This window comes from Plodia interpunctella, chromosome 25 (assembly GCF_027563975.2).
Source record: "Plodia interpunctella isolate USDA-ARS_2022_Savannah chromosome 25, ilPloInte3.2, whole genome shotgun sequence".
NCBI lineage: Eukaryota > Metazoa > Arthropoda > Insecta > Lepidoptera > Pyralidae > Plodia > Plodia interpunctella.
Window position 1 is genome coordinate 3,800,443 of NC_071318.1, and position 21,757 is coordinate 3,822,199.

The 21,757-nt window shown below is 37.1% G+C and overlaps 2 protein-coding genes across 9 annotated transcripts in view; one reads left to right on the plus strand and one right to left on the minus strand.

Annotated features, from left to right (window-relative positions):
- Positions 1–21,757, plus strand: part of mim (missing-in-metastasis) — a 103,202-nt gene that overhangs the window by 55,677 nt on the left and 25,768 nt on the right. For 7 of the 8 annotated variants that reach the window (XM_053764451.1, XM_053764454.1, XM_053764453.1 and 4 more), the window contains exons 4-10: positions 17,424–17,508; positions 18,906–19,122; positions 19,401–19,517; positions 19,787–19,894; positions 20,449–20,584; positions 20,870–20,919; positions 21,566–21,655. In XM_053764451.1, coding sequence (XP_053620426.1) covers positions 17,424–17,508; positions 18,906–19,122; positions 19,401–19,517; positions 19,787–19,894; positions 20,449–20,584; positions 20,870–20,919; positions 21,566–21,655 — 803 coding nt within the window. The remainder of the gene's footprint in view (positions 1–17,423; positions 17,509–18,905; positions 19,123–19,400; positions 19,518–19,786; positions 19,895–20,448; positions 20,585–20,869; positions 20,920–21,565; positions 21,656–21,757) is intronic. The other variant, XM_053764456.1, reaches the window with a different exon arrangement.
- Positions 1,697–16,162, minus strand: LOC128680945 (phenoloxidase-activating enzyme-like). The gene is made up of 16 exons (XM_064436806.1): positions 16,026–16,162; positions 15,481–15,641; positions 15,117–15,244; positions 14,358–14,506; positions 13,923–14,088; positions 12,961–13,160; positions 12,392–12,582; positions 11,675–11,806; positions 9,810–9,885; positions 5,963–6,093; positions 5,519–5,664; positions 4,980–5,143; positions 4,448–4,610; positions 3,981–4,177; positions 3,039–3,193; positions 1,697–2,576 (listed from the first exon to the last, which is right to left on the minus strand). Exons 1-16 carry the CDS (start codon positions 16,096–16,098, stop codon positions 2,313–2,315), a joined length of 2,496 nt encoding a protein of 831 aa, XP_064292876.1. The 5' UTR covers positions 16,099–16,162; the 3' UTR covers positions 1,697–2,312.

Genomic DNA, 21,757 nt, shown 5'->3' on the forward strand with positions numbered 1-21,757 from the left:
AGAGATGTGTATATCATTTTACCGTTGACTATAGTCTGTGATATTGATATTACCTTCAAGATTCCATCCAAAACCAACAATAATCAGATAACATAGACGAGAAGAAGATAATATATTGACAATTTTGTGAACTATATTAGCTAGGATTGATTTTATACACCACATTATCACGTTCATTATCGCTTGCGGAGTGGATGGGTGGTGGATGAGAAGAATATCCTGTTTATTACCATTTCCTTGATAAATTTCTAAAATCTGGGCGATAGGAGAAACAACTGGCACATTCTATGTTTTTCTTTCGCCGTGATTTTTTCGATGAGTAAAAAATATTATCCTGTCTTACTTAGCGAGTAGATTGCAGAATCAATCAAGCACACTGTTTAAATTTACACTGTGGCTCCACGTTAGGGTTTCTAAATACTTTTGTTTGGAGTCTGCAATCTGCTACACAATAGTATTTTATTTGATTGTAGTTCATGTGTACACAGATGATGATAGTGTTTACTACCACCTTTGAATTACTTAGACTAGCAACTTGTTTGATAATTTTGCAAGATGTTAATAATCATTGTTGTTGTTCTGTTCTGAAATAATAAAACAAAAATTATTGGCAATGTTATTACGTTTCGCTATTACATATTTTTGTATATAGGTATATATAGTTAAGAGCACGGATACCGTACTCATTCGATCAAAAAAATCAATACCCGTGGGAAATTCACGCGGGGTGAGCCGCGGGCAATTGCTAGTCCTATATACAAGAGTAAAAGCAAATTTCTTTATTTGTTAATCAGTACCTTATCAGCTACTCGTCGCATCTTCATGAATGTTTGCGTACATGTAATTTCGAATACGGAGAAGAACATTGGTTTTTCAATACGGTTCCTGTGGCGGGCGGGTGAAGCCGCAGGCGAAAGCTAAATTCACAACCCAGTTTATAATTTTATTTAATAATGGGTTTGGTCATAGAATGTAATTGTTCTTTCCTTTTGCCTAAATAAATATATTTGTATTTATTTGTACGGTAGTTTGGGTGGGGCCCAGGATATTCTTTGCATTAGGGACTATGGCCTCCAAACTACGCCACTGCTATATCTTTTACAAAGTATTGATAAAACTTCCTGGAACTTTGATTAGATTTAGCAAAAATAAGTCTGAGATTGTTTTTATTTATTTTCGAGGGAAACTTTGTCAGTTTATTCATATTTACTGACAAAAAAGTAAAGAACAAAGAGATTTATATCTTCTAAGTCAAAAAAATGAAGCAATCGTGCTGCATACAGATACCGAGTACCGAGTCGTAAACGAAAACAATCTTTAATTTTTTAATCTTTTATCTCATAATTTTTTTTTAAATTTTAAACAGTCACAATACTTGAGCATTACATTAATATTATTTTAAAGACTATGAATATGTCATTCAGTTACAATTGTTTTTTTTTTAATCTTTTATCCCAGCATTTTTTAAATTTAAACTATATAATACTTGAGCAATATATTAAAATATTAAAAACAACTGTAGCCGTACTGACCCCGCATAGAGTGGGTGATGATGAAAAACGAAACTATGTTTTTCTATTATTTCGAACATCGACAAAACTTTTTTGTTTGTTTATAACGATACTTCAGGTATCATGTAAGAATGTGTATTGTATGTTGTCACCTTCTTAATTAACTTAAAAATGAAATTACGAACTAAGGCAATATCAGGTGTTTTTAATCTACTAAAACCAAAGATTTAATTTCTCGTCTTTTAAAATGAGAATTAGTTCACACACAAATGAGAATTAGTTCATACACTTATTATTTCTTAAGCTCTCTTTATATACGTCAAATTTTCCTGTGTAAAAGAAGTTCTTAATAAAAAGGACTATGACTAAGTGTCCATTACAAAGTAAGTGCAATATTGGATTGATACATTTCTAATAACATTAATCTGGTAGAATATCAACTTTATGAGATACTTAGTGCGGGTTTGCTATTTACATATCACCATCGATTCGTTTCGAAGTGCGCAGTGCACCAATCAAATTGCGCTTTTGTAACGCAACGACAATCATACCGATGATGGGGATATGTAAATAGCAAACTCACACTATAAGCCCTTAGCTCCAGCGAATTTATTCCATATGTACCAGGTACACATCATATAATTAGAACTTGTTTTTTTAGTGAGCATTTCATAATATCCCCTCTGCAGGAGGCATATAGTGACTTGCTTCTTTAGATTTATGACAAGAAATATAAAAAACACGAAACGAACCGCGAAAGTTTATAAGACATTCCATAATAATATTCACACCGTCTCACAATTATACATTGATAGCGCTGTTGATCCAGCTCTTGTATTCAATCACTTTAGTGTACACTCCAGGGATGTTCTCCACTCCACACGGCTTCGGTCCAAAGCTGACCACTCCGATTAAGTCGTATCTCTTCTCGCTTTCATTCTCGTGCATTAGTGGACCTCCCGAATCACCCTTGCAAGAATCTCTGTCCTTCTGACCGCCGGCGCACATTTGTTTGTCCCAAAGATTAGCTCGTCTTCTTGGAGCACTGTATACTGTTTGACATTGCTGAAAAGTACGGACGAAGAATGTGAAAAACTGTAAAAATAACTAAAGAGGGGAATTGCACAAGTTTAAGATATGTCTTAAACTTGTGCAAAATATAACTGTAAGTAAATAAGTAACTGCTTCCATGTTTTATCTTTTTATGTTTTCTTTATACAAATAAGTATCGTTTCTTTACACATGTAAGTAGCTACTTCAACCAAATTCTCCATATAGTAGACGTTATAACATAACCTTTTTTATTATTTTCTCTCAACTTGCACACATAGATCAGTACAACGCCACAGATCTGTTGTGACAATGGATTTGTTTGACATAAAGCTTGATAAAGCTCTTCTTACTGTCTCGTCGATGTCTCCCCATCCGGCGAACATCAGGTTTAAAAGACCAGTGCAGACTGATATCATGTCAGTGGTCGGCAGATAGATTAGTGAAACTTATCAGAATTAGTGTAGGGAATCTTACCGCGCGGCTAACGTAGGGTAGTTTGACAAAGAGCTTGATAGAGCTCTTGCTGACTGTCTCGTTGATGGCTCCCCATCCGGCGACCGTCAAGTTGAGAGGCCCAGAGCGGGCTGTTGTCACGTCAGTGGTCGGCAAACAGATCGGTCGGATGAAATCTGATGAAAATAAATTACAACTTTTTTGAAACTGATTGAGATGTTTCTGCAAAGCAAGACGTTTAATATGCACTGTATTTTCATAGTGTATTTTCATCCAAGCAAAACAGTGGGGTCGTGAAGTGAATCAAATAGTTTTTAAGATTTTTTCCTGGAGGTAGAATTATCGCCTCAGTAGATTAAAATAATTAAATGAAAAATCTACATAGATGGTAAAATCTGTAAAACTGTTAAAGCGTCAGTTGCTTCGTGCGGTAGCATGCGGAGAACTATGCCCTACGCAGTCAGAAATCTTGTATGCGAAAGACATGTATTCATACTATTTCTTGGATCAATCACTTTTAAATCGCCTTCACCTTCGCCTAAGATTTATTTGTATGCAATAAAATGCTAAACACGATTTGCGACGGTGACTAATTGAATAATGAAATTCTTACGATTGATTGGATTTGCAGACTAATTAGTATGCAATTTGTCTAATTCACTGTGAAAATCGTAAATCAATCGTGTTAAGAAAAGGCAGTAAAACACTATTAGTTTGATACGCGACAGCATTAACCTACAAACTACTCCATATTAGGCCCATGTGTGGTAGCTTCATCCTCCTAGGCAGTGGATACACTCGTATTATACATACTATCACGCCTGTTTCCCATGAGGGTATCCACTTATCATGATCCTGATAAATCTCACTCCCATTCTCTATATTTATCATCACATTCATCGTGCCCTTTGTGGTGTGTGAGCATAATTTACTCGCTCTCGCTACAACCTTGTAAATACCAACCAGTGTAAGGTGCATTATCCCTCATCCTAATCAGCGCTATATCATTCCTCTTGCTGAGCAAGTCGTACTCAGGATGGGGGATGGTCCTCTCAATAGGGATGATGAGCACTGGGTCGTTGCAGTCGAAGCCGCCCCCAACGTCCACGCAGTCTTGCCCGTTGCTTGTCGTATCGTAATCACCGACGCGGACGTTTTTACTGTAATTATATATAATATTTTCAGGATCTTACAGAGAAATATAAATAGCAAACAGATATGGTAATAGAGAGTTTTTCTATGCAGCAATAACTAGGAGTAAGAAAGGTTACACATGCCGTATATCGCTGGTGGACTTTAAGAGAACCCTGGGATTTACATGGGCTAAGTCCGCCGTTGAAAGGTACATATATCTTTCTAAAATTCATTTTAATATGTACTTATTTTCGCACGATAAAGTAACTTTTTTATTATATTTTTAAGTAGCTTACGGAGTGCCAGCATCTAATACAGGGCCAGTGACGCAATGGCCCGCTGTCAGAACATATCGGGAGCTGATGAGCGTGCCTCCACACAGCAGCTTGATCTTGTTGTCTTTGACGTACTCTATGACTACTAGCCAAGGGTACTCCTCTATGCTCGCTGCTTCTCCACCTGGAATGAGGAAACACATCGGTTATTTAAACCCATCTTCTTTACTAGCTTCCACTTTATATTATTAGCAGATTTTGCACGTATGAGACATCAGGTATCGCACGCGCGTTGCCGACTTTCTTAACCTTAAAACTGGTGTTCTGTTCCAGTTTTATAGTTAAGAGAGTCGATACATTCAATGTTTGGCGGATGAAATAGATAAGTGAGGTGTACCAAAAGTAGATCCTCTGCACCCTCTAACATCACAGTCACTGTGTTTGTATTAATCAATTGTTTCAAGTTTTTGTTTGATGTGAAACAGTTTATAATAATGGACTCGTTCTTCTCTCTTGACTTCTTTTGTTGAGATAAATATATTAGTTGACTCACCAACAATTCTGTTAGCGCCACCGCTGTCTCGGCCGCAGCAATGAGTCCTCGGATCGGGCGGGTACACGAATACCCTGTTCTCGCAATTCCCCTCCTCCACCTTTGCCATCGGCGTGGAGTTCGCCGGGCCACAGCACACGCTGTATTGGGCTGGACCGTTGCATCTGGAAAATTCACATCAATGTATATGTTAAGTCGTTTTTAAGAACAACTTATGGCTGATGCATAGGAGTTTGAATAATTCATTAAACATAATAAAATGAAGGCTTCATCTGCAGGGTACAACATGATGTAATAAAACAACATTTAAAAGGTTGCTCTTTCTTTTAAACAAACAAATGCTAATTGGTTTGAATTTTTTATTATTTCCGACAACACTAATATTTGACTTCAGAGTTCATATTGAAGTAAAGCTTGAATGGACAAACAATGAAACTTCATCTATTCCTTTTCTTCCGTCTTCGTCGCGTCGTCGGGGTAAAGGGCAGCCACGAAGTCACTATGAATGAACAATGTCAAAAATGAAGTTTTCATCTCACCTAGATTTCTGCAAGTACTGTGCCACATCCTGAGGAACTGGCGGTTTTACCAGGTTAGCCAGATGTGGACACTGATAGATGTCCACGCAGTTGCCCTGCATGCCGTCAGGCGTGGAGCAAGTTTGAGGTTGTGCTGGACAGCATACCTGGAAATATAAACTATTAAACACGTGTTCTTCGCCTGGTATAATGTTACATCGATCTGCACTGCACATTTAATGATATTATAGCGGCATGTAGTGTTGCCAGGCCATTAAAAATTCTTAGGTTTGTAGACAAAAATAGATGCGCAGTCATTTGAACACTCGTGTATTCAAGTCTGCTGAGGTACTTATGATATGGACTACTCATCACAATAAAAAACAAATAGATTCCTTTATCAATAATATACAGCTTTTGTCCGGGCAATCAAAGTCTTTCTCAAATAAACAAAATGATGATTACCTTGGGAGTGGTACCTTCGAAACCGCACGACGCTTGTCTCAGCTTGTTTATCTCCTCCTGGGTTCTTGTGGGCTTGTTGATCAAAGCGGCTAGAGGCGGGCAACGCAGTATCGATATGCAGTTGCATGATTCTGAAAGAATAAAACATTGGGTTTTTAAAATCTGTCTACCAGATTATAATCATAAAGTCGACTTTTATACGATATTATCTCGTCAGTTTCCAATATGGACTGGATTTATTTTTATTATCATTACTAATATATCTTTCTTCCTCTATATATCCATCACTATACACTCTCGCCGGTCATAGATGCTCCTAAGAACCCTGAAATGCCTAGGCTACACAGCCCTGTAAAGGAATATCTCCCATCCCTTTTTAGGGTTGTGTAGCTTAAGAACAAAATACAGCACCCATATAAATTCGCCTTGTTCGTCTGTCCCTCCGTACTTATGTCACAGCATCTTTTTAAAGAGTTTCGCAATCTAATCACCTTACTTCCATTACAAATATTATCAGTGCTGGTTTTATAACAATCTTGATTACTCGTGATGGTAAAATTACTTCCATATACTTACATGTTAATACTATGTACAGAAAGTATTTTGATTTTGGTTTGTAATTAATAAACACTAAAGTACTTGACTGATTTTGAAGAATAATGGCACGGAGTTAGTCCAGACCTTCAGGAGTAATTGATACTATTTTATTGCGAAAAACGCGGACGAAATCGTGGGCGAACGCTAGGAGACTGTGTTACTCTGATATTTTAGGCAGAGCTCATTTGCTGATAAATTGTTCCAATGAGGAAACATGATAAATCCATGTTTAGCTTCATTAGCAAATCAATATTATTTTGTAATTAAATTAATTGCCGACTATTTACACTAATATTAATTGCAGCGTGCAACAAATACCTCTCTATTAGATATTTAATGTTTTCCTCTTTAGGCATGGTTTGTAGCTACCTATTTTGCTATTAAATGTTTCGGTTTTCAATCTTATTTATTTACACCAGTTAAATTATTTATTTTTCGATTACAACACAAAACATCATCGTCTACGGTGTTTGCTTACCATCAGGCAACGTGCACGATACTATACTATAAAAAAAATCTACTCTATCATCTAGACTTAATCTGAAATAAGATATAATATAAATATAAATATAAATATATTAGGACAAATCACACAGATTGAGCTAGCCCCAAAGTAAGTTCGAGACTTGTGTTATGGAATACTAACTCAACGATACTATATTTTTATAACATATACATATATAGATAAACATCCAAGACCCGGGCCAATCAGAAAAAGATCATTTTCCATCATGACCCGACCGGGGATCGAACCCGGGACCTCTCAGTTCAGTGGCAAGAACTTTACCACTGCGCCACCGAGGTCGTCGAGATATTTCATTTAATTAACTAGTAAACGGGTTTGCGTCAGGCTGTTTAGGTAGAAACTCGGAAAATATAGGAATTTCTGGCTGTTGCGCCAGTGGTGTCAACGTATTTATATGAGTGTAGAGAAAATTGATGATATCGTTATGTTGATGATAACGGGTGGTGAGGTTATTACACATAAACAAAAAAAAAATCATGTAATAAATGACGCATTTTTCCTGTTTATGTTATTAGTCACGAACGATTAAAAAACATAAATGATACTTTTAATTTTTGTTAAAAATCCCGGTGAATCAAGTTTTTGTTTTCCTCAAAGTTTAGCAATTGGATTTAAACTTTTTGAACTAGGTCTTATATATGTATATTAAGGTAATTTAAATTTTGAAAAATTTTCCTGATGCTAATGATGATGAAGTCTAAAAACAATAACAAAAGAATGAATAAATATAATAATGAAACTTACTTTTGCAGGATATGTAGCAATTATAATAAGATGTTCTAGGCAAAAAGTACTCAGACATGGTCTAGTGCGCCCTTCTCTCAGTTTTTTTCAAATTATTTAAAGGTACTAATTCAATGGTTGTTTTTCTTTATGTTTGTCTTGGTGTAGGTGTAATATATCGGTTTTATTATTGTTTGAATAATTACTATAAGTAAAGATTTGTAAAGAGCTATTAGTTGCTGTTTTTGTTATTACATTATCTATTTAGTCGATAATCTTGGAATCAAAGGAATAAATATGTATATCTTTATAATTACATTTATTCATATATAAGGCATTTCGGATGAGGATGCTCCTCATCCGAAATGCCTCGGAGCCCATATCCGAAGCTCATCGGCTGAGGAAGAAACTGGGAAAACGTTCAGATGAGAGAGAGAGAGAGAGAGAGAGACAGAGAATGGATAGTAATACTCCATGCATCGACCTTCGATGCGAGAAGAACATTTTTATTTAGTGAACCATAATAGAAGTAAAACAATGATTTTTCTTAGCAATACAAACCTGTATAAATTAGCTTGTTATTTGACGTTATATTGTGATGTATTAAAACTTGACATTGTCCTGACCTAAGATTTCTTTTTTGAAATTAATTTACTTATATTTTTGGATATCAATCTATTAACCATCGGGCTATAGTAATCCAGATATAATTTTAGTTATATACACCCGAGTGTCCAACAAAGGAAAGTGTATTTTTTTTTTACTAAATGCCTATGTGAAGGGAAATAAACGATTATTTTGAGTTATTTTGGTCTAATCCCCGATATCTGATACCCTAAGTAGTGTATCTATTTTATTTTAATTATTTTCTATTCCATTCCGATTCCCCGTCCAGTGGATCAGAATAAATAATGAAATATTGTATTCCGGTCGGATCCCCAAGCATATTTTTGATACAGTCTGTAAGAAAATATTTGTACTGGATAATATTTTTTGATCTGGTATATCCATTATTTATTATTTTTTATTGCTTCAAGTAAAATCATACTTGTAAACTAATGCCGAACTTAATTCAAAGGCATTATCTGAATTGTCTCCCAGCTTACCATTTGTAGAAATAGATAAAATTGTGCGACGCAAACAAGTAACACAATATTGAAATAAACTAAACATTATCTCTATAGTAATTATTATATAACATAGATGATTAAAGAGGACTTATTCCTTGAATTATTCTGTGAAGAATGAAGGTATTAAATCTAGAGGTAGTTAAAATAATCCCGCAAATAATTTAGTGCGAAGTGTCAGACCAAAGTCTTTGTGCTAGACTGTGACTAACACGTTATTGATAGCTAATTGCGTTCAAAATCTCGGATTGTTTTGGTCGGCTTTGAATAAACGTGGGAAACTAATGCGAGTTGATACAAGCGTCATCACCAGGTTTTATAGAAGACTGGTACTCTGATGTACAAACTTATCTGGTTCGGTGAATGCATCGCTGGTCGAGTGAATTCCATAAGAAAATTACATTTTTCTAAACGACTTCTGAAAGTATTCTATTTTGATCACAGTTTCTAGTGTCCATGTCATTATGTGCTAATTATTTCCTGATTGAAATACTTGGAATGTTAGATACTTTCATATTTTGGACATTATATTGGAGTAATCAATTGTTGTCTTTTAACAGTATCCCAAAAAATCCCAAAAATCAAGTTTTTAGGCTACACAGACACTACGTAGTTCTTGTAAACATAACCAAAAGTCATAATTATGCTTAACTTTGATAAATTCGACAGATGTACAACAAGGAAAAAGTAGATGAAAATGTATTTGGATAGTTCGTTTTCGCCCAATTGAACTAATATTGTTATATTAACAATAATTCAAGACATTATCCTGTTCAAGAAACACACTATACCGGTTACAACATGACGATTATTAGCATTATATCCACTGATGCAGATTCGCAAATACATTGTAGAAACAGGAAAATTTACTCACGTCCGTTGGCGAGACTCGACGATGCGATCACGAGTAGTATACCCGCAACAAACTTCATTTTGTTAACACTAGCACGTATTCATGACATTAAAAATCTCCTTGAGGACACGGACACGTCCGCTCGCTTCCACGGCGCGTCGTGCTCTGAAGCTATTTTGTTAAAAAACTGGTAAATGACCACAGTATAAGTACATCACTCAATGATGATGTCAATTATGAACTTTATCATCTCCACATTAAGGTCAATAGTTGAATATGATTGTATGTCTTAACCGGTCTTTGAGCGTTCTCGGAAAGTCAATACTATATCAGTTGAGCGATTCGCGGTCGACTGCAACATTCTGTCATAGGGAATTCCCTGAGTATTTGTGAAACGTTCTTTTGTGGTGCTCAAGGTTGTAATTATGCTGAAGAAGGATACCAAGGATTTTAATTTGCAATAGTATTAATTTATTATAAAGCTATGTCAATTGATATTATTTTAGTAACTGTTAAGGGCTATCTATATGTCGTCAAGGAGGATATACGTGTCAATGGTCTTCTTTGCGTGGCAAATCAACGCTCTATTGGATGATTCATACCTAAATCGAGCCACTTCGATGGCTTCATCGGAAGCTGTCAGTAAGTCAGCCCGAGTACAGGTATTTGGAAACTATACGATGCCAAATCCAATTCCAGTGTCAATGGTCTGATAACTAGGGTTGCCGACGACCAAGCGAAGTGGAAACGAAAAACTAGAAAAGAGGACGGCTCAACGAGGCCTATATCTATATTATAAGGGTTATGTGTATCAGTATTTATCGGTACCGTGGAAAAAATAGGTTTTTTACGGGCGTAACGAAGTTGCATTACGTTACGTTATTTTATTAATCAAAATATTAAAGACCAAAATATTGTGTAAAATATCTAATGAAAATATAGTTTTGATTCTAAATTAATAGGTTTGATCGTTTAATATTGAATAATATACCTAATAAATAACACCTTATGTAACATTTATATGTTACATAAGGTGTTAATGGGAATATTACTGAGATGCCATGCTAGAGGGCAGCACTAGATTTATATGAGTAATAGAGAATGTAATAAGCACGACAAATAACATTTATTTGTGCACATAGTGGCTACGGTTGGTTTTATCTACGAAGTAAAAATAAAGAGGACATGCCATACTGTCTTTTCTCCAACAAAATTGTGTGTTGACACGCGGGGCTGAGGCAATCGAGTGGGGAAACAGTTCCACCAAGGTTAATCCTCTTTCCGAACAAAAAAAACGAAATAAACCCCACTCTTTACGTAATCTGTGCGCCTTTCATTGTAGCCGGGCTGTTGATACAACGTAGTTTTGCCGTATATGCACTGGTGCCGCCGTCTGCTTTGAGCTCTGCGTAATATTCCCTATTTACTGTAAATTCCTTATATGTTATTAAAGATCCACTCTCTGTATGAGAAGACATTTGTGTAGATCCTCGGTAGCTCTACGTCGCATCGTCCTGCAGCGGTACTTGCTATGCCGACCAGCACCTAAAGAAAAAAAAAACCTCTACACAAAAATGACATTTTTGACACAAGCTTGTTTGTATTCTTGTAAGTCTTCGTTAATTTGACGAAGACCTTCGCGAAATCAATAACAGCATAGAAAATTTATTAATTTCTTGTTATTTAATTCTCTTTTACTAGCACCACAATTTATATTCATAGCTTCTTTCGTTAATGCAGCCTGGAAGAGATTGCGCACTAGCGACAAGGCCGCATGTTGTGCATCTTTCCACTCCTTAAAAATTGTATCTTGTTTTTAGTTCAATGAAGTTTTATACTTACTTTAGAGCTTTGCTAAACTACTTTAATATATTTTTGACATGTACCTGTCTACTGTTGATATATGTGTCAAACATCAGAGGTCCACCCAAATCTCCCTTGCAGACATCCCCCTCTTTAAAGCCACCGGCGCAAATCATTTCGTTTGAAAGGGGCATTTTGTATGCATATGAACATTTCTGGAAAGTGTAAGTACAATATTATTATTATTTTCATATTACGCTATTATACCTCTATAGGTACTTCAAGTTTACAATTTTCGGTTCACATTAGATTTTTCATAAAACAAAATTTGTTGCTTTCGAATAAAGAATTACAATTCACTCTAGCTGCGCCCCGGGGTTTTGCTCCCGTGGAAATTTCGGGTAAAATGTATCCTATGTGTTATTCCAGTTTCTTCTACCCATGTACTTACCACACAAGAACTCGTCCAGTAGATTTCGCGTGAAAGAGCAACAAATATACATACGCACATACATCTTTGCAAACTTATTTTTTTATTGCAACATAATGCTAGTAACAAAAGTCATAATCCAAAAAGTCGTCAACACTAAGCAGCACTTCTTTATGAATGAGTATCTGATTTCTCAGAACCTTAGACACAACCATAGATAAAAGAAATGACACAACTTTGCTCTGTACTAAATCCTAAACTTTTGACAAAATAGGTATTCACCTATTTTGGAGAAGTCAAAGTTTAGGATAATAATAATAGAATTATTATCATCATAATTGCTATGAATAAACATCACAAAAAACCACACCTCTCGGTCTACGATGGGCAATTTAGTATGTAGTTGCACTGTACTCCTCGTCAAGGTCTCGTTGGCGTAACCCCAACCCGCTGCGGTCGCCATTTTGGCGCTAACATCTATATTTTCGTTATAGGCATATGTCACCATGGCCTGAGAGGCGAATATGTCAATTTCTGGTACACAGATGGGCCTGATGTGGGCTGAAATTATTCATGTTTTTAGGCTTAGCGGATATTTTTTACCACGATAATCGGTGGTGGTGGTGGCAATGGTTAAAACGTCTGTGAACCGAAACATATTATGTTATTTACAAAAATTACATCTTTTATTGAAGTCAAGTCAGAGATATTTAAAAAAATCATGTCCATGCATTGGAATAAAATTGATTTGTTGATGAGTTCACTCGTTAAAAACCGATTCAGGCTACATCGTCTGGTCGTGATTATCTTTATAATGCATTCTTATGCGATGTGAAAATTCATGACCGTGCTGTTAACTGCTGAGGAGTACTTTCATTGGCCATCGATTCTGGTTAACTATCAGCTGGTCTCGCTTGATAAAAGCTTGTAAAATCTGACCTGTGAAAGGAGCATTGGACTTCATCTTGATCAAAGCGATGTCATGTTGCTTGGTTTCGATGTTATAAGAGGGGTGCGAGATGACTCTTTCGATGGGTATTGTAACAGTTGGATCGTTACACTCAAGTTCTTCTTCAGAATTGCCCATACAGTCCATGGTATCATTTCTGATATCAAACTCGCCTAGTCGGATCGATGTGCTGGAAGGACGAAAAATTCTTCTCATACACTGGTGTGTATATATTTATTTGTCATTGGCTTTTTTATTATGAGGCTCGTTGATTTCGTAAAAAACTAACGAAAATGTTACAGAAGATTTATATGAATTTGAAAATGGGGTAACAAAAAAATTAATTTTATAGAAAGATTAAATTTGGATAATCAGATAGGCCGTATCAGCTGTATGTCTCTCACTCTTATACGAGCGTGTTCCTTCCTAGGCCGTTGAGCGTCCTACTTTTTCATCTCCACTTCGCACAGTTGTCGACATCCCTGATTGTCAGACCATTGGCACGCATATCATCCTCGACGACGGACATCAAGTCCGCATTTCCCGTTTTTGCCCCTTCTGCCATGGTCAGGCGTGAGCGATATAACTTTTGTTCCCTTTGTAATTTAGCGGTCTACGCAAGACGTGGCCTTACCAGCACATGTGGCACTCCTGGAGCCTACCTGCACGAGCCGCATGCCTTTTTGCTTGCTTGGTAGTGTAAACAAGTTTATTTGTTAGACAAATTAAGAAATCCCCGACTTTCAATATTTATTTCGCAACAACTTTTGAACGGCTGAACCGATTTTGATCAAACATAAAAAATAGCTATCAAATAAAAAAATCGCATCAAAATCGGTTCATCCTTTGATGAGCTACGGTGCCACGTACACAGACAGACACACTTAGCGGTCAAGCGTAAAACATCCCTCTTTTAGGTCGGGGGTTCAAAAAAACAAAAGATAATACTAACGGAACGCCTATATCCGCGACATTTCCAAGGAAGCAATGCGCCGCTGTGAGCACATATCTGCCGCTGATGAGGCTTCCAGCACAAGCCAGTTTGACGCTCCCGTCCGACATTTGATATTCAATGAGCACCAGCCACGGATACTGCTGGATATGCGCTACTTCTCCAGCTGTGAATTAAAAAAAACCTTTTAAGAACTTTATTTAACACTTCTTACAACGTGCGCAGTTATGTGGCCGAGAAAAATTGATCTTCTCTCCTACGTCATTGAATATTCTATGTTATACGTAAGTAATGTAAAAAGTAAACCTACCACAGGTTTACCTTTTACATTAGTTATTAGAACATGTTTTCTGTAGTGGTAGGTTTGGTCAGATAAATAATTATAATCGAATAAAGTAAATACCAAACCACACAAATTTCATTACTATTACTTACGGTAAACATTGTCGGTTTCGATGGCGACACCGCAGCACCCTGTCTTCTGGTTCGGAGGAATGGCAGAAGTTTTATTAATACATGCGATGTCACCACTAAGATTGACTTCAGGGCCGCAGCAGACACTGTTCTGAGCGTCTCCGTTGCATCTGGAAAGCTTGACAATTTTATAATCATTTTTAACTCCCGACATGTCCGAAACGTTTTGTGCCGGACTTTTTGAGAATAAATTGGCAAGTTTTCTTTTTCTCATCTTCGTGTGTTCTCAGCATATATCAGTATAATAAGCAAACCTTAAAATTTTCAAGATTCTGCTGTTTAACCGTCCTTGGGTATGCAATTGTTTTGGTACAGTCAAGGATTTATGTCCCTTCGTCGCGTCGTAAAATATCCACTGGAGTGGTGCTATTTTAGGGCGGGAACCACACTCCACAAAGCCCGACCCTCAAGGCTACTCAAGTGCTCAGTCATTTCTATGTAAAATGACAAACAGAACAAATTTTCATATACATTCTAGTGGAACAACTGAAAACAAAAAGTGGTTCCCTTGATCCTTTGTGTGAACCACCATGACATAAAGTAGCAGTAGTTCCTTGAACTTGTCGAGGAACTACTGAGAACAAACGCCTTGTATATGTATAAGTTGTTGAAGCGTTTACAAAGGCAGGACACAGACGTATACATCAATACATTTTATATTTTCATATCGCGTTGCATCATTTTGTCACTATGAGGACAACACCTTAGGGTGGACCTTACCTAGAGTGTCGTATGTATGCTATTTCTTCAATTGACTTGGTACCTTCGTTGAGATGTTGGCAATGATTGAGGGCGACACAGGTGCCAAGATGGCCCTCGGGGGTGCGACATTTACGTTCACAACAGACCTGATAATAAGAATAGAATAACGTTATTCCTCAGATAAAAGGCACAACACAAAAAAGAAATAAAATATAAACTGAAAAAAAACATTATATCCATGTCCAGTCAAGTTAGAGTTAATACGGCCAAATTTCATAACAATCGGTTCAGTACATAATGCGTGAGGAGTAACAAACTTACTTTCGCATTTATAATATTAGCATGGGTATTGATGATATGAAAGTGTGGATGTAGCTATTACCATTGGAATTGAAGCGTCATGCGAACATTTGTTCTTAGTTAAGAACAGTATGTCTTCATCAGTGCCCTCTTCATTGTTAGCAAGTTCCAGTAAAATTGGGCAGTACGTTATTTGTATACAAAGTCCGTCCATCCCGCCAACTCCCGTACATGCCTCTGAAACTGAATCACAGAAAAGTCCACTTTTCTTCTTAGCGTGTCGAGTCGATATCGTCTTATGCTGAATTTGTCAGGACCAATACAACGCCACCGAAGCAGCACTATCTGTGACGTCATACCAGTGTGCAAGTGGTAGGACACATAGAGCAGGACAATATGTGCGCCATGGGTTTTGGGAGAAAGTCCACTGTTTACTACTTTTTACAAGCTTTTATTTACATTCACCCTTGAACGGAAAAGGGACGAGGCAATGGCAGAACCGCCTCCCCTCCCCATCTGCCTCCGTCCCGCTTACCATCGTACAGTTTTTTGTCAGAAAATAGGCAAATGTCTCGCCAGCACCTTTCATCTCTAGAGACTAAAATTAGAAGAAGAAAATGTACTTACCCATCTTTTTTGTACCACTACATTCGTCGAGTAGGGTCGTTGAGGCAGCCAGTATTATTATAAAAAAATTCATTGTAATTTTAAATTAAGAACCGATTAACACACTGAGTGTGTTCGTTTATAAGGCGGCACAGGGAACACTGAATACTTTTCAAACATGGATGTTTGCAAACATGATGTTATACAGATCCGGTCAATCGATTGAGGAAGAATCGAAAGCGACCAGGGTTTAAATTGACTAATGGAATGGTTGTATTATTTACAAACAAATCCATTGTATGTATGTAGTATTAATAAATAAACTTGTATTGTGAACTAGGTTTTTCTCGTGACTTTTGCGTGACTCCATGGAAAATAATTAGACTTATCTTAGTTTAAATTAAACTTGTAAGATCAACAAATAATAATAATAATATTTGGTTGTTGTAGTTAACTACGGAACCCTACACTGTGCGTGGACCGACACAAACTTTGCCGGTTATTAGGAAATGGTTCCTTCTTAGATTAATAAAGAATTTCGATTAAGAAATAAGAAATTCTGGGGTCTCCTATGCAATTCACATGAACCTGACCTACATATTAGTTACAAAGCTCTCTGTGTATCGTCGCAAAAAAATTCAAAGGACTTCGGCAAACACTCCCGATAGTCACTGGCATAAATATATTAATATTATGTGAATATTGATACTTCAGAAATTTAAACATTTATCCTCAATTTAGTGGTATCGTTTTATAAAACCGGACGACATGACCAATATCTTGCATATATGTAAAACTCGTTGCTAACAGGTAAAATCTTGTTATGCACCTCAAGCTATCCGAATCCGTTGCGTGGTTCAAAAAAGAAACCTTAGAAACTGACAGACGCGGAGGGCGACTTTATTTATTCATTCAAAGAGGTCTTACAGTCTAATTACAAATACATGATTAAAAAGTGAAAATATTACAATTACTGATAACAAGACTTTACCGAGATAACATTTATTTGTTAGACAAATTAAAAAACCCACGACTTTCAATATTCATTTCGCTACAACTTTTGAACGACTGAACCGATTTGAAACATATCTAAGAACCATCGCATAAAAATTCGCTATCAAATATATTAAAAAAAAAACGCATCCAAATCGGTTGTTGATGATCTACGGTGCCACGTACACAGACAGAAAGACAGACAGACACACTTCGGTCAAACTTATAACACCCCTCTTTTTGCGTCGAGGGCTAAAAATATAGCAGTGATGGAATCTAAAAATTAACTGTGCTGCTACAATTTGCAAGATTACAGAAACACCGCTGACTTTGTTTTATACTATGTAGATATTATACAGTATACATATCTAATGATTTACAGATGTTATTTAATAAATTTTATTTAAAAAAATATGTTCATTACAGGAGCAACCAAAGAGATCGGCACAGCTCTGACCAGAGTGTGTCTTCGACATCGAGCGATCGAAACAAGAATGAAGACCTTTATCAGGTACGATTTATATCATAACTAACATGGTCTAAGGTGCACCCTAAGAAATAAAGGAAATTGATGAAGGATTGAAGGAAATTGTGATGGTGTGATGGTGCTAATGTGCAGCTAGATAGGGCCTTAAGGTCACAGCTTATACCGCATCGCTCCCACCCGGCAAGATGTTCAGTGAATCTTGTCGGATGGGAGCGATGCGGATTGCGATGTGGATTTCGGACGGAACTTGAGATTGATAAAGCGTCTAGTTGTCCACTCTAATCATTCACATTGACGACAAATTAGCGGACTGCTCGCTTTCAGCTTTCATGTCAATTCCTACTAATATAGTAAACAAGCTGTGCCCCGGGGCTTCGCTCACGTTATATTCTACCCGTATACCAAATTTCATAACATGCCATCCAGTAGATTTCGCGTGAAAGAATGACAAACATACATCTTCACATTTTTTTATCCCGAAATTCCCACGGGAACGATGCCACTGGGAGCAGCTAGTGTGAAATAATATCTACAGTGGGACTTGTTAAAGCTCACTTTCAATGAACACCATCTTGCCACCTGCATATGGGAGCGGTGTGATGTTTTCTCACTCCTAAGTCTTGCGAAAAGTTTTACATAAATTGCACGTGGACCAAGTCGCTAAGCTATAATATATTATCTGGAGGTTAACGCTCAGAATGATTTCTCCGCTTGGACCTTGAAACCGGTTGTTAATTGAATTTATGTTATTGTCAGAGTTATATCTTAACTTATATTAATAATTCCCAAGTTTAATGAAAATGGTAGCCTGGGTAAAAATTAAACATTACAAACGCGTTTACATAATAGAACATGATGTTTTGCAAGCAGTTATTGTTTCCATAAAGTCTACAGTTCCATACAAATATTTTTTTTGATGTTTGGAAAAAGTAATCTAATTTTTCTTTTTATTTTATTTTATTATAAAGACACTCACTGCACACTAACACGTGTACAGTCACAGCACATCAAGTTACACTGCAAGAACCTCTATAGTGCGGTAATAGCTGTAAGTTTATTGAATTAATTTAGGTAGCTTGATGTACTGTGGACTGTACAGTGAATTTGTTTCTTCTTAGCTAGTCGACACTGATTTTCAAATTTGTGACGACCAATAACACGCCACTGCCAAAAAATTTCATCCGTGGCGATGTATATGTCAGTACTTATGCAGTTGGGGAGCACACAGGGCAGCAGGTTATACTGACTATACTCTATCGCCTAACTCAGATATATGCCGATTGAGCGTACATTACGTAGATTGTATTAGTGTATAACCGGCATTAGATGTAGACATAGACATAGTCTGGGGACAAACAATTTATGCACGCACTTAGTCTACAAATTAACACATGTAAAACATGACATAACCCTACTTCCAGCGCCCTAATGGACACGCTCATCACACCGCTGTCTGAACGAGCGGACGAATGGCGTCGAGGTGGCTGCGCTACAGGAGTCCTGGGTCGGGAGCACGCGAGGGAATGCAAGCGTGCCCGGGCCGAGCTGAGGAGGCGAGTGCACGAGGCGCAGAGACACGCTAGGAAGGCGAGGAGGGCGCCGCCTGATGCGAAGAAGAAGGCTGATGTGAGCTTACAGGTAACATAACTATCCAATCTATGCATACTAGTACCACATTCCTTTTTCCTACAGAGGAATTACGAACGCAAGTAATTCATCAGCCAGTGTAGACGCTCGCTGCAACAAATATACAAACGTTTATGCTTGCAATTGAATCCAAGACCTCTAGGAAGTACCGGCGTGGTGATCACTACGTCATGGAGGTATTTGGTGGGGGACTATGTAGAGCAGTGGACCAAAGATGATGTCTACTATTTTTAATGATCTTTCAACAACAACTTTTGTCTCATCTTCAGGATATACAAGAGCGAAGGGAGCAGCTGGAGGAGATGGAAGAGAAAGCAGTGAAAGCGGCATTGATCGAGGAACGCAGCCGCTTCTGCCATTTCGTGTCTTTGCTCAACCCTGTGGTGGTAGGTTTCTCCCTTTTGGCTTATAGGACTCCTTATATACTCATCTTTCTCCCTCTCTTTCATCCTGCGTATCTCTTTTTCAACCGGGCGGTTGCATTCAGGGCTGTGATGCTACGAAATCCAGGTTCTGTGTAAAAAATTAACATTAATATTTGGAAGATTCGGCTGTATTATTTAACAAGCGTCCCTCTGCCTGCCTTGAACCCGAAAAAGTTGTTACAAACAAACAAAAAACTGAATACTAGAAAAGCGATATTTGATCGTTACAGGAGTCTGAAGTGGCAATGCTAGCGGAGGTAGGCCACCTTCAGGAAGGGTCGGAACAGCTGATTCGACACATCGCGGAACCTAGGACCCTGCCGGCCGCTAGTTTACAGGTAATTTATGTTTGAAATAAAATAAATTTATTTTGGCTTTTGTTTCGCCCGCATTTGTTTTTCTGCGAAAGCGGAACAGACATGTTTTTCATACAAACTTTCACCCCCCAAACATTCATCAGTGATTTGAGGGTTGACTTGAAAAAAGAAGTATCCTATGTTTGAACGGGGTCTATATCGAGTGGTCTATTCTAGGGCGGAGCCACATGCCATGTTTCAGCTCCTCTCGTAGCAAAATAGATTGTGTGCGTTTGTCATATAAACTTAGAAATTTAAAATAAAAGTAGTTTATGTCTTGTCTTTGACTATATGCGTATGAAATGTAATTCAAATCGGGGACAGAAGGACAGAGTTTTGCATAATATGTATGGTGTGAAAAGTTTTTTCAATCTGCAATATCGATAAGCCCACGGCCACTAGTAATAGTAGTAAGGATGCAGTGCGATTGATGTGTGTCGATTGTTGGAGACCATGGACCGTGCTCTTATGTTTGGAGGCCAAGATTAATTTTGGTAATTGAGCTCGAATAGTAAATAAGATTGTTGTGTTCGCAGGTGATCTGCGACATAAAGTCCAGCTTGGCGGGCTGGGAGACCAGCTCCGCGCCGCAGTCTCCGACCGCGTCTCGTCTCGGCAGCAGGAAGTCTTCCTTCTCCTCCATCTGCAGCGCTGGACTACATGACGACTCTGGTTACTATATTTTACTTTTATAGTCCTAATGTTGCCCGCAGCTCCACTCACGGTAGCCATTGACTTTAGACGTGAAAGTGTGATAGTGAAACTTTCGTTAATTATAAATATGGATTTTTCATGGTCAAAGTCAAGCATTTTGTCAGTTCGGCTGTTTCAATGTTGGCGAAATTTGTGAAATGTTAGATTTCCGTCCGAATTAAAAATCAGATATGAATGTTGTTTAAGATGTAACAAAATGATGAATATAGATCATAACGTGATATATATATATATATTGTGCAGCGGCGCCGGCGAGCTGCGCGTCGCCGCCGTCACCCGCCCCCGTCACGCAGGTACTCGTGTGTCGCTACACTACTACACTACTTTCTTATTCCTATTTTAAAATTCTCCTGTAATGTATTTTGTTGGTTTTTATTAATAAATTGACTGCACTAGACAAACGAGTATTATGTTCTAATTTTAAATTGTCAGATCAGATTGTTTTTTCATTTGTCAGAATTTCGAATTACGATTTTATATATTTCCTATATATATATTTTTTTGTTTTTTATTATTACATTGACTGCCAAGATTGGCCATTACTAGACAAACGAGTTAATATGTATGTTCCAATTTTGAATATTTTTTCATTTGTCAGAATTATTCATAATCATATAGGTATCATGCATTGTTTCCAAATTTACATTTGGGTCACTTGGTGTAGGTGAATATAATAAATGAGTAATTAGTGCCACAAATTGTTTTAGTATTTTTCTTGTATTTATTTTTATTTTAGCCATCGCTTTAAATTTTAGAACATTTTTCTTTTATTATTTTTCAGCATATTTTTTTATTATTTTTTTAAATTAATTTTTTATTAATTTTTGACATTCTCTTTCTTTTTATTTGTTTTTTATTCTCTTTTGTGTTTTTTTTAATTTGTTGTTGTTGTTTTTCTTTGTTTTTTTTTTTGTTTTATTTTATTTTTATAAATTTTAGTCATCGTTTCGCTTCCCGAGCGTGAGCAGCGCGGATTCGGGGTTCCGATCTCAAGACGCTTTGCAGAGGCGTTCGCTCTACGTTGAAAATGTAACTTTTGTTTTCATTATATTTTTATTTTGTTCTTTTTTGATATTTCCTGCCAATAAAGATTTATTACTGGATTCTGATCGAAAAAACAATGTGTCGTTG

Coding starts and splice junctions, on each gene's coding strand:
- LOC128680945 (XM_064436806.1), bottom strand. CDS start 16,098: ATGAATTTTTTTATAATAATACTGGCTGCCTCAACGACCCTACTCGAC. Junction 9,886..11,674: donor CATATATCAACAGTAGACAG/GTACATGTCAAA, acceptor ATGTCATGAATA/CGTGCTAGTGTTAACAAAAT. Junction 3,194..3,980: donor GGATAATGCACCTTACACTG/GTTGGTATTTAC, acceptor TATTTTCATCAG/ATTTCATCCGACCGATCTGT.